At 40.1% G+C, this 13,320-nt stretch overlaps 1 protein-coding gene across 1 annotated transcript in view; it reads left to right on the top strand.

Annotated features, from left to right (window-relative positions):
* The first annotated feature begins 147 nt into the window (after positions 1 to 147).
* Positions 148 to 13,320, top strand: part of GAN (gigaxonin) — a 56,837-nt gene continuing 43,664 nt past the window's right edge. The window contains exon 1 of the mRNA XM_011356642.2: positions 148 to 461. Coding sequence (XP_011354944.1) covers positions 295 to 461 — 167 coding nt within the window. The 5' untranslated portion in view covers positions 148 to 294. The remainder of the gene's footprint in view (positions 462 to 13,320) is intronic.

Raw genomic sequence — 13,320 nt, 5'->3', positions numbered from 1 at the left:
ACGAGGCTTCTGATTGGCCGCCTCTGGGTACGGCAGTAGAGAGGGCGCGGGAGCGTCGCGGAGAGATGACGTAATGACGCGGCTCCTTAAAGATACCGACCCCTCGCGCTCCGGATGGCGCAGGCGCGTTTTAGGAGCTCGCGCTTGTTCACAGAACGCTCCGAGCCGGGCCGAGCGGGCGCGCGCGCGCGCGCGGACTGTGCAGACGGGGCGCGCGCCGGACGTGGACCGCTCCAAGGGTCCCGCGGGGCAGCGTCTGGAGCCGGTTGAACTAGCTGACTAGCCAGCACCACGATGGCCGAGGGCAGTGCCGTGTCCGACCCTCAGCATGCCGCGCGCCTGCTGCGAGCGCTCAGCTCTTTCCGCGAGGAGTCCCGCTTCTGCGACGCACATCTGGTCCTCGACGGGGAGGAGATCCCGGTGCAGAAGAACATCCTGGCAGCGGCCAGTCCGTACATCAGGTGAGGAGGGGGCCGGGCGGGGCCGCGTTGCCCGAAGCCTGGGGGCGGGGCGGGCCGGGCGGGGCACTGGAGTCCCTGTCCCCACCCCTCAGCTGCCGGGGTCCCCCTGGTCACCGGTCAGCGCGGAGTCCCTCCCGTCAGACATTCCTGCGGGCCCCCATGACAGCTCCTGTGGCTTCGCCCACCTCCAGACCAGGCCCCCCACAGGCCCCCGACAGGTCCCCCACTCCTCGTGGAGTTGACCCCGGACCCGGGCCGCAGTCCTCCGCCCTCTCTCGGATTCTCACAGCCCGGCGCTCGCCGCGGCCTCCGAGCCCCGGAGGCCCCCAGACTCCCCCAGGCGCAGTCCTGGGCGGGCCGGGGGACCTGCACCCGCGAGCAGGGCGGGGCCGCAGCTGGGAAGAGCCGCCCCCTCGGCTGGGCCCAGTCCGCGGATTCCGGCTGAAGTTTGCCCGCTGTTCGCCTCCAAACCGACGCATAGTCGCCCCGACCAGGGGCAGGAAGCGCCCCTCCTGCGGAGAAGCCAAACAAACAACCTGCACCCGAGTGTAGGCAGAGGGAAAACCTTATTGGATCTGCATCTTAGAATAGGCGATCTGACCCCCCAAGGCCAAAGTTCTTGTCTTACGAGTCTTTTCCACTCCCTGTGGGAACTCCTTTTGAAAGGACTGTGCGTTATAGACACACGTTGAAGTAAGCTGTAGTGAATTTTAAAAGACAGTGTAATTCTCAGGATGCGGTTACAACTAAAGAACCAGGAGGTTTTAGCGACTCAGGGCATTTTAAAACTTCAGTAAAACATAGCTTAACCTGATTTTCCATATCAACTAACCAGGTTAATTAAAGGTTGATAAGATAGTGCTTAACCAAGTGTATCAGATCTCGCAGAGGGCGGTTAACTTATAGCAACTTTCTTGCAAACTGGGTTGCTCTTTTAATAAAAGAAAAAAATGCTAAAAGCTGGAAAAACAGCACAGTAAGCTGGTTAAGTATAGACTAATAGTAGAGAATGTCACTAAAATTGACAGGTTAGAAAGAGCAAAATGATGTGTACTGCATCCTTAGTGTTCTGTCCTAGCAGAACTCAGCACACAAACTACGTTTTAATCTTTGCATTGGGAGACATTTGTGCTAACTCAGAAGCAGTTCAAGTGCTCTTGTAACTTCTCCTGGCTCTCTCTTTCGTAAATCCATTTGCACTTTGTGGATTTAAAGGTGTTGTGGGGGAGTCTTCCTTACTAGGGGATTTGATTGCCAATATGACAGCTCATAGCTGGCAGTTCAGAGGTTTGAGCAATCAGTCTCAAATTGGAATCAGCAGGCCACAGACTTCCCGGTATCCAGTGTTCTCTGTTTGGGGAAATGCTTAGGAAAACTACTCAAATGCATTATTGTTGTAATTCTTTAAGTGGCATCCAGCCGACTTAAAAGAAAATTTTAAATCCCAAACACATGCTCTCTATCCCCTTTTCATGCTTTATTTTTCTCCACAGCATTTACCAGTATAATGCACCCTATATTTTACTTATTTACTTTGTTGATCTTCCCCAACCACAATGTAAGCTCAGTGAGGCCAGGGATTTTTCTTTTGTTCATTATTGTGTCCCTGGCAGCCAGAAAAAATAGAGCCTGGTGGTTTAGCAAATGTGTTGAATGAGTGACTGCCTGTCTTTCTACCACCACAGATTGGGCATTAGAGGATTGGCTCTGTTACATTTCCATTTCAGATACTCAGTTATTCCTAATTGAGAAGAGCATGGGACCTGCTTTTTCCTTCAATCTTTTATACTTACAGCTGTGAGTTCTGGTAGGTGACTTGATCTTGGCTTCAACTCACTATAAATGAGAGATAAAATGTATCTTCTTCTCATTTAATCTTTGACCCACCCTGTGAAGGAATATTTAATAGTGCTTTGAACATTTCACAGGTCTGCACATAGATCTGTAAAGGTGGTAGTATTCACTGCTATATCTGCTGAATTAAGAAAGGTGGGGTATCCACTTGTGACATGGTGGCACATAATGCGAATATTTAGTAATGTGAAATATTACTTATTTATAACAGTAATTTAGGTGTGAAATATTGCTAATCAAAATAAGAGAGCCAAAGGGACTTATGATCTCCTCTAGTCCAATTCTATTACTTTCCAAATAAGATAATGGGCTCAGTGGACATTAGTGACTTACCATGAGGTTACTTATACTTAATGGTTGAACTAAGATTAGATGCCACAGTAATGAAACTTGTCTCCTACTCATTTACCATACAAAGTTATAGCATTACTCGTATACAAAATTACAGCATTACTCGTATTTAACTATTCTTTGTGTAAACTTTATTAGTTACTTACAAGGTTATGATACTAATTTTTTAAAGTACTTTGACATACTGTCTCATTTTGATGTAAATTTTCAACCATCTTGTGCAGTAGGTAGGGCAGATATTTTTGACATTTTACGAATCAGTCAATTTGTGTTTCTTTTTTCAGTAACTAATTGCTTTAAGATTTTTTTGGCTATTGAATTGGTAGAACGTTCTTGGGTAGTCTTTTAAAATTATCGATCTCAAGGCCACTTAGAAGTAATTTGACTAATCCATATTACTAGTGAGAAACAATCTGTTTAGTAATTTTTGATACCAATGATAACTGGACTTTTTTATAATATATGGTTTGTTTGAACAGAACTTTAATTATATTGAAACAGTGAATTTGTATGTTCTGTAATTTGATGTTTCTTACTTTCCTTTTTGAAGCTTAAGCATTGAGGCCTGTGATATCGTTAATATATGAATTGGATGTTCAGAAGTTTGATAGTCTGAAGTTTTATAAAAATCTATTTAATGTCTTTAGTTAGCCCAGTTTTATTAACTGTCATAAGCCTCTTAAGTGTGATTTGGAAACAATGTTATATATTGCTCAACAAAGGGAACCAATCCAACTTTGTCAAACAGAATTAAAGCAACTCATTTGGCATAATTTCTACTTAATATAGAAAAGTCTTTTATCTTATTGATTTAATCTTTTCCTGTGCTTTATCTTTGATTTAGCATTTGTTTTTCCTTCTGATTGTCTTAGCTATCATACCACACCAAAGGTATAGTATAAAAGGAAAAAGCCAGAAAACTCAACTTAAGTAACAAATCTCTAATGATAACCTGAAGGAAGGTTGTGTAGAGTATGTGTCATGCAGCCTTAGGATACAGATGTTACAGAAAGGCAGGCAGGCAGGCGGCACCTTCCGTAGTCCATCATTCAATTCAGTACTCCCTCTTCCGGATTTTTCCTCATTTTGATCCCTGAATGACACTTTTTCCTTTGTTTTGTTGGTAAAACTAAATCTTAATGCAGCTGACAACCTTTAAGAATGCTGAAATTGAATTCATGGCTGTAAGGACCCACAGAATCTTTCCTTTCTCAGCAACCCTGGACCTTCTGGGAAAAGTTCCCTGAGGCTTACAGGAAATTTCCCTTTCTTCTGAATATTGCAAAGTTTGCTTTGCTTCATGTCTGAGGCTCTTCTGATTCTGGCACAATCCCAATAGTCTGATGTGGAGTTCAGACTCCTTTCTCTCATGAGCTATGGATCTTGTGGAGTAATGTATGTGAAAAGGATTTGAAAATGAATTGCTGTGTGATTTTGCAGTAACATTATAGTGGCTCTGTACATGTCCTCGTTCTGTATTCATTTTTTGAGAATTTTAGTTTTTTGGGGGATCTGTTGGAATATTAGTTTGGAGAGAAAGAGTCCCAAGATTTTTGGATTCTTTGATGAACCAGTCAACAATAAGAATGGCAGTTTTCCCCTCCTCGTTTTTTGAGAAAAAGCTTCTTTAGTGAGGGTTGAGTGAAGACATTGGGCCTAGAATCCAGCCTAGGTCACATTGGTCACCTTTTCTGGGACTTAGTTTCCTCGTGTGTAAAGAAAGGTTGATTGGGCTACACGAACAGCAAAGCCCCTGTAAGTCTAAATTATGTCGCTCTATGCTATTTTTGTTTTGCTTTGTGTGTATATGTTGTGAGGAGGGGTCTGTTTTTGTTCTTAACAGCTTTATTGTATTATTTAAGTTTTGTTTTACATTGACATTAAAGCAATCCTTTGCCTTGTTATACAGGACTTGGTTGGGTACTCTCCTATGTAAACTCATCCTTATAGAGTTGTTTTGTAACAAGTACATATTTTATGCTGTTAATCCAGATGTATTCCAAGGCCTAATTATTGATGAGCCTGGTTTTCCATTTAAATATAAAATTTGACTTGTGGATGATGCTGATGACACTACTTAAGGAGACTAATACGATCTCTGTAGGAGTCCAGTTTTCATAGTAACATAGAAACTATCATCCTCTCTTTGGGTACCTGAAATTCGCCCTATAGTTTATGAGCACCAAAATCCATTAGTATTGTCTGCTGTGTGAAGGGCATGCTCTTAGTCTCCAAGTCCCTTTTCTTCCTCTTGTGCTGTGAGTTTATAGTCATCTGTGTATATAGCAGCTCCTGAATGATAATTATAAAGATTTTGAATGGCAATTTTAGCCTGTGACGTTTTTTAGTGCTCAAAGGTTCAAGTTCAGGTAGAAGCTCCAGGTTCTGAGACTCTTCCTGAAAACCTGAGCATTTTAAAAATCAAATTGACTATACATGTCTCCTGCTGTGCTCTTATAGTGATGGGAAGGAAATAAGTTGAGCCTGGGAAGGAAATAAGTTGGGCCTGAATGTTTTTTAATGGATCTAGGCCTTGTTTGTTTTTATCCATCTGCTATAAGGCATTCTAACAACTGCTTAAAAGATGAAATAGATCCTGAAGGGCTTGTAGTCACATGGTTGAAAATGATTTTTTCTCTTCCTTCCTCTCTTCCCCCTCTATGTTTTCCTTCTCTTCCTTTTCAGTATTTCCAATCATGTTTGATTAAACCCTGTTCTTATGTGAGTTTTTCAAAAGTGATATTAAAATATGTTCAGTTTCAGAAGATAAAGAAGTATTTTCTCTAGGCTTCTAAGGAAACTAAGCACTTATAAGTTGGAGCTCTAAATTTAACAGATGACTCATGTCAGCTTAAATTTATTTGTTTATTTACACAAGACAGCAATTGCCACTGTTAGTAGCAGTGAATGCTCTAATTCTGGAGTTTTTTGGAAGGTTTCAAATGATGAAACAAATCAATAAAATTCATGTTAGACTAGTGAATGTAACAAAGTAAAGTATTGAATGTTTGGATTTATTGTAGAATTTTACAGAGGATTATTTTCTGTAATAGTAATGTGATAGAAATAAAACCTACTTTAACGAATACTAATTGATAAATCCGCACTCTTCTATCTTTGCCCTTAGATTTCTGCCTCTTTTTACAATTTGTATTTTCCCTTATAAGTCCTCTTCAATGTTCTTAGAGTAATTTTTATTATATAATTTAGAGAGTCAAACAAAGTGCTTTTCCTCATAGAAACACTGTTCTTTGGATTTAGATTTGAATAATATAGACTAAACATCTAGATTACAAAACCACCTTAATCTGTTGTTTAAAACTGTTTATTAATTTGTCTCATGATATCAAAGTGAGGCTTAAAATCTATTTATAATCCATAAAGAAAACATAATTAGGACAAATAAGGAGTCATTTGCCTTATGAGTAAGGGGAGCTCTTTTGGGGTGCTGTATCATCCTTCTGAAGGATACAGGTCTGTCATTTAGTGTACTGAAACTGTTATAGAAGTGAATGATTTGTGAGTTAGAATTCTAGGTTAAGGGTGGAGAAGCAGGGGTGTGGGTGCGATAAGTGGCAGGGTATGGTTGCAACTTTGCATTTGAGTGCTTCCCATGAGTTCTTTGCCTCCTAAGACATGATGAGTCCAAAATGGGAGGGAAATCAAAGACTCATGTAAAGGTGACAGCTGTAGCTCTATGGAGGGTCCAGGTCGTTTCTCCATCTAAATGCCCTCCAATGCTCAGCCAGGGCCCTTGACCCCTGTGCTCAGAAGAGCAGAGTGAAGTCCTCGTCCTAAGTATTGCCAAAGAGCAACTTAGCCATAAAATGATGATCTAACGCTTGCTGCTTCTATTTCTCTGTGGGAATAAATTATATTTTTCCTCTTCAGAAATATTAGAAAAATAGAGTACTTAGGGAAAATAAGATCTTGGTGAAATATTTTGTTAGATAAAAGAGAGGTTGCCTTCAAGCAATAAAGCTTTGAGAAGCAGTGTATATCATAAATGGAAGATGGAAGGACTGGTTTTTAAAAATAGACTGTTGAATAATGGAATATAGAGCAGTAAAGTGTCCTATGTTTTCCTTTTTAGAGTTAATATGCTATTGGCTATAGAACCTTAAATGTATATTTTTGCTTATAGGTATTTTGTGATTCTCTCGGCTACTGAGTAGTTCTGTATCTTTTTAGGAACAATTCTAAAGACCATTTGATGCTCGTGATTTTTATGTTAATGTGGTAAATGAGTAGAAATATTGTAAAACATAGTTTTATATCAATCTGTCCCTGAACTGGAGGAAACCTCACCTTTAGGATGTGAAGTTGGTATAAGTCCCTTCTAACTTGTAGAGCACAGTCATTCACTGGAAAGTAGGATTGTAAAGAGCAGTAAGAATCCTTAGAAAGAAAGGTCATTGATAATTGTTTCCTGTTCTCTCCCTGCCATAGCCCACCTCTACTTCAGGGATGGAATTGGAGGCCAGCTGAACCCCTCATCTTATAACCTCCCATTTGGTTAGTAAAAGGAAGAACTTTTCACAGACATTCAGCTTGTCTCTCTACACTAAAGCTAGCATGAGAAGTGTAGACTTACCCTAGCAGACTAGAGGCTTCTCTTTGGGTGTGATTTGTTTGCTTGCTTGCTCGCTTGTTTATTTATTTTCTTGCCTGGCTTCTTAACAGTACTGACTTGTGTGAGCAGAGCTCTGCCTGAAAATGATAATCTCCAGTGTTGGCAAGGAGGGAGTGAAATTCTCATTGTCATCACCTCCTGCAGCGGGGCAGGGACAGAGTAGTTGCTATCCTTCTTTTGTTTACCATCTTCTTTCCTATTGATAGAAAAAGGGTTTATGAAAATATTCCCCACAGTCACAGCTGTTGCCACATTCTTTAGGAATGTCATCACTGCCTTAACCCATATGCTGGTGGGATTGTGCTTACCATTAATAAATTACAGTTCAGAAATTAGCATCATCTAAAAGTATTGAAGTATACTCTGTATTAATTCATCATAGATGCAGTTCCCAATAAAGGGACCTTATGTAATTAGCATTAACTATTTAGGGGCTTGATTACAGGTTTTCATTCACTCAGCAAATACACAGGACATAACTCAGTATCAGCAGCAGGAGCTGCTGGGGAGACAGTGGTGACGAGAGATAGACAAGGAGCTTACATTTCAGTAGTTTACAGAACACTATGCCTTCCAAGGCTCTGCTTTCTTTCTTGCGTGCTGGCTGCCATTGGAGTGTGTATTCAGTCATCTCCTACAAACAATGTCAAAACTGAAACTGAGTATGTGGAGACCTAAGTCACTCAACTTGTCTTTTCTATCTCTATGAGGCTAGTAAAGGAAATAAACATAAAACTAACAATTTTTAAATTATTTTTGATGTTCACTTAATTTTTCAATACTGTATATCCTAGTATTGTGTGGTGGTATCTGAATTTTAAGAATGGGGAAAGAATAGATTTGCTTTGTTTTTGGAGTAGACACTTCTGAAAGTCTGCTCTAAAATATATTTCAATGACTCATCTGATCATTCACTACTATATTAGTAACCCCAATTAACATTTACAGAAACAACTTTTTAGAAGTAGAGAACATAGATTCTTGGTCAAGGTTTCTTAATATGCTTGTTCATTCACTAAACTTTTTTGAGCATTTATGTGCTGCACTGCCGTGCACTGGGCAGACAGGGCTCCAGCGTCCATAGAGTCCAGCTGGGGAGGCAGACAGTGGAGAAGTCTGATTATAGAGATGTAAGGGGTAGACACGGTTGCTGCTGTAGATGAGTGAAGGGAACACACTGTGAGGAAGTGTCATTTAAACTGAGATCTGGAGGAGGGGGAGGATTCAAGGAGAGCAGAGCTGGGGTGGGGGAGCCACAGGGAACAGAAGTGCTATGGTCTGGAGACAGGAACAGGTTGGCACACTTGGGAGCAGAAGAGCACCAGCATGATGAGACGATGACCAGTGGGTAGAGTGGTATGACAGAGGGTTAGAGGGGTGAATTTAGGTTGGCACTGAGTTTGGGTTGGCACTTAAACTGCTCCCCAATGAGATTAAACTTTCCCTGTAACATTTCTCTGAGTTGCTGAATGTGTATTGGGAGTTGGCTGGGGACGTGGCAGGGTATGGGAAAGAGACCCATAAAAATCTTGCAACTTAACGTTTGTCTGGAGAGAGTTTAGGTTTTATTTTAAGGGTTATGGATAGACATTGCTGGGGTGTAAGAAAGAAAAGGTGTAGAAAGAAAAGGATGCCTTGAACAAGGGTTTGTCAGTGGAGTCGGAGTGAAGTGGCTGGATTAGAGATGTTAGCAATAGGACTTGCCCGTGAGGAAGAGGAAAGACCAAGGAGAGAGCAGTTTCACTTCCTCGTTATTTCCAGCAAACACTGCTTATCATCACTTACTGGGAATATTAAATTCAGGACAGTTTGAAAGGTTCTGTAAAGTACAGATTTTTATTCACTTACTAAAGAATAGTACTATTAACATGAATGGAACTCTACTTTAAGGTAACTTAGTTGTATGTTTAAGGACTGGAAGGGGACGAGACTGGAACTGCTGACTGATTCAGATTAGCACAGCATGGTGATGTCCACTGGCCGATTTCAAGGATTAGGGAGGGAAGCAACTGGCTGCTCTTTGAATATGAGAACTAAGGATGAAGAAGAAGGAATAGATAATTGGTTTTGAACCTGGCTGCTTAAGCAAAATAGGGAAGATAATCTGTCTTTGATGTATTGAATTTGAGGTAATGTTGCTGTATAAACACCTTAATTATACTCTTCTATTTCTTGAACATTCTAAGGAGTACTTGATGTGTCTATGAATATGTGTGTTTCTTGTCCTTGCCTTTCTTGACCTCCTGCTCTTTTCTCACAGATTAATTCATAGTCATCCTTCAGGACTAGGCTCCAATATCCCTTTGTAACATTTTTCCCATTCTGCCAAGCAATTACTCCCTCCCACAGGCTTCTTTAGTGTATTGCGTGTACCTTCAGTGTGGCCCATACCAGTCTTCTGTTCAGTAGGGAGAAATAGAACAGACAGGCTGGTGCTTTTAAAGCCCTCATCTTTTATCTCTAGGGCCAGAGGCACTACATCCATTAGTGGAAAATCTGTACGGAAGGGAGTTGAGTTGACTGCAATCTGCAAGTACCAATGAAGAACTAGATCAGAATTCAGGATACTGTATACATACTGCTTCCAAATAGGATTAATGTTTTTGCTATAACATTTTACTGTGTAGCTGAATATGTATTGGGAGCTGGGGGAGAGGGACAAAATACAACCACCTTACAACAGAGTTTAACCAACAAGAGAGTCTGCACTTTGGACTGTTTCAGATGGCACAGTCAGCTCCAACAGAGTCTATTTCTGGTGCCAAGAAACCTGGGAGAAGAAAGGACCAAATTCTTTATTCAGAAGTAGCAGCTCCAGTGAGGGAGCTTTTGTTACAACATGACTAAAGAATTCATTGAGAAGTATTCATTCCCTTGACAACATTTTAGAAGGCATTTTTCAGCTTCAAGTTGTTTGGAGAAGTTTATAATAGTAGATTGATTATAAATTAAGAAGGTGCCAGAAGTAAAAAGGTGGTTTTAAGATTGAGTTTAAAGATGCTCAAATGAAGCTTACGCAGGAGCTGCCTCTCATTTATTAAAAGGAACTGAAAGGGGGTGTGTTTCAGCTGTAGCTGTTATTTTTTATGTTCTTTTGTTTTTCCCTACTCTCACTATCTGCTTTTCTAAAAAAAAAAAAAAAGAAACAGTTTCTTAACCTTCACTTAAAACCTTGATTTGAATTGCTTTGAAAGTGCCCCCAAATCAAAGGGGCTTTCTCTTCACGTGACCATTTGTATGGGGTCTTATGGTTATAGAAGGAGCCTCTTTTAAATAGCATGCGAAAAATCGCACCTTAGCAGAAAATCTGGAACTGTTTGACAGGTTGAGGCATGAATGTCTTTCTTTTATGTATATTTCCAAAAGGTCAGGGTGTGACCAGAACAAGGAATCATACTTGTTTCATTCTAGAAGAATTTTTTGCTTCACAAGTTGCTGCATCATGATTCTGTCTTTGAACTCATCTTAAAAGTTTTTAACATGTGTTTTCAAACCTTGTCTTTTAAGACAGAAATTTTATTGACTGCTTTACTTTCAAAATTACAAGAACTAGATTTAAGTTTTAAGAATCTATTTTTTACACACAAAAATATGGAAAATCACAGGAGAGTTTAATTATTTATATCACCCTAAATTAATTTCTGGTTCTGAATAGCATACTTACTATATCGTTATAGTTGTAATCTATATGCGCGTAGTACTTATGGTTCATCTTTTCACTTGAAGTCATTTCATATCTCTTATATCTCACTATAATGCCGATAATTATTTTTAGTGGTTGTTTGTTATTACATCATATCTGTTCCATATAATTTGCTTCATCATTCCCATATTTGACATTTTAATTTCCAGTTTTTTTTTTCTTCTAAAATAAATTAGAAAAAAAACTTTGGTTTTTTTTTTTCCCTTTATATTTTTTTGTGGGTGCCAGTAAACCCACTTTAGGGACTGTGTCCAGGTTTATCTGTTTCTGAAGATAGGAACAGATTTGTGCTATTATGTAAAACCAGATTATTGTCCAGGAAGATGCATTATCATCTCAAGGTTATAGAAGAATAAATAGCATCTGAAAAATCATACCTGAATAGAAAAACATGGAACTGACAGTTTGTATCTGATGTTTTTTCTCAGATTTATCACCATTACCCTGACACTTTTGCAGGTGCTTTCTCAAAGTTATTATTTTGCCTCTCCATTGGACTGGATTTTAAAAGGTTGTATGTTGGCTATTGTAAAAACATTTAGAGCAGGATTTAGCAAACTTGTTCGGTAAAGGGTCAGACATATTTTAGACTCTCCGGGCCACATGTGGTCTCTGTTACACATTCTTCTTTGTTTTTATTTTAACAACCTTTTACAAATATAAAAACCATTTTTAGCTCAAAAGTCATACAGAAACAGGCTGTGGTTGTTTGCTGACTGTTGATCTAGAGTATTACCTTTTTTTTAAAATTTGGACATAAAAATTTTGACGATCATCTTTAATGCTGTTTAAATGTCATGTAATGATGATTTGCACACCATTCTTTTATAGAGCAGGAATTGGTAGTCGAGGCTAATTCTCCCTGGCCCTCCCTCCCCAGCTGTCCCACCCATATTCTCCTTTTTCTTAGTCTAGGATGTTGCTCTGTTGTATACCTTTGTCCTTCTCCTGTACTTTTATTTTTTCCCTTCTCTTCTGGCTCCTTTCCCGTAGCATCATGCTTTTCTGGTGCCTGGCATATAGGAAATGTGCAACCGTTGGGTGAATGCATCTATTAAAAGCAAACAAACTCTCTCTTCTTCTAACAAGTGCATGATTAATTTCCTTTACTTTGCAAGCAGAATTCCTGAAAGAAGCGTGTTTATCTTGTCCACGGTCTCACCTCCTGCTTTTTTCTTCACTCTGCACTTAGACTTCTATCTTATCGTTCCGTTAAAACTGTTCTGTAAAATTTTGCTAAATATAATCACCAAATCAAGTGAAAACTTTTAAGCGTTTACCTTACTTGACCTGTCTGCTGTATTTATCACCCTTGGTCACTTTCTTGACACTCAATTTCTCCAGGCTTCCCTGACACCTTTTGTCCCTGTCTGCTCTTCAGACTCTCCTGTCTCTCTGTCCCTATTCACAATGTGGCACGAGATTCTGTCCTCCCCCTCTACTTTCTTCACAACAATCTCGTCTAATGCAAAGATGCCTCTGCCTCATCCTCCTTCCGCAGCCCCAGGACTATGTATATGACAACCTACTACATGGCCACCCTACACCCAGGCAGAACCAGTTCCCTCTGCCACCAGGTAGGTTGTCTTTCATTTCCTGTGCTGGGTATTATGCTGCCAGACTCCCCAGGAAAACCTGGGAGTCCTCAGGGGTGCCATCTCCTCCTACACTCCTCAGTATTCAGTTGATGCCAAGAACTGTCATTTCGACCTCTCAACACTCTGGAATCTGTCTCCTCTTCACCTTGCTGATGATATTCATGTTCTAGCTTTTATTAGTTCTGAACTGTGACAGGATCTCCTATTGGTCTGTCTGCCTCGATGCTCTGTTCCCATCAGTCTTCCACACTGCTGCTGCCACAGTGATGTTTCAGGACTGTAATCAGATCATGTTAAAAACTAATATCTTTGCAGACATGGTTGACTCAGGCTCTGGGGCAGGAAAAATACACCATGAGCCTTTTGTGCCTGAAAGTAAGAAGGTGCTCAAAAGAAGATAGAGGCTTTTTGAAAGAACATTGGAACCAACCTGAAAGAACTCCCAATGGCCAAAGCTGCAATAATTTGAGCAAGAAAATGAATAACAATAACATCACACTATAATCCATAGAATAAAGTAAATATCCGTATGTCTAGCAATGACTAAATGAATAGATGAGTAAAGAAATAAATGGGGTGGAAGAGATAGCTCTTTCTTACAGAAGAATTTCAGTTAATAAAAGTAGAAGGCATATGAGAATAGAAAATCATCATTTGAACAGCATAGTAATAATTGTTGCAGGCAAGATCCATCAATGGATAATTAGTGGGCTAAAGTCT

Source organism: Pteropus vampyrus, unplaced genomic scaffold, assembly GCF_000151845.1.
Source record: "Pteropus vampyrus isolate Shadow unplaced genomic scaffold, Pvam_2.0 Scaffold29, whole genome shotgun sequence".
NCBI lineage: Eukaryota > Metazoa > Chordata > Mammalia > Chiroptera > Pteropodidae > Pteropus > Pteropus vampyrus.
Note: the sequence above shows the minus strand (reverse complement) of the source record. Positions and strands in the feature narration are given on the sequence as shown.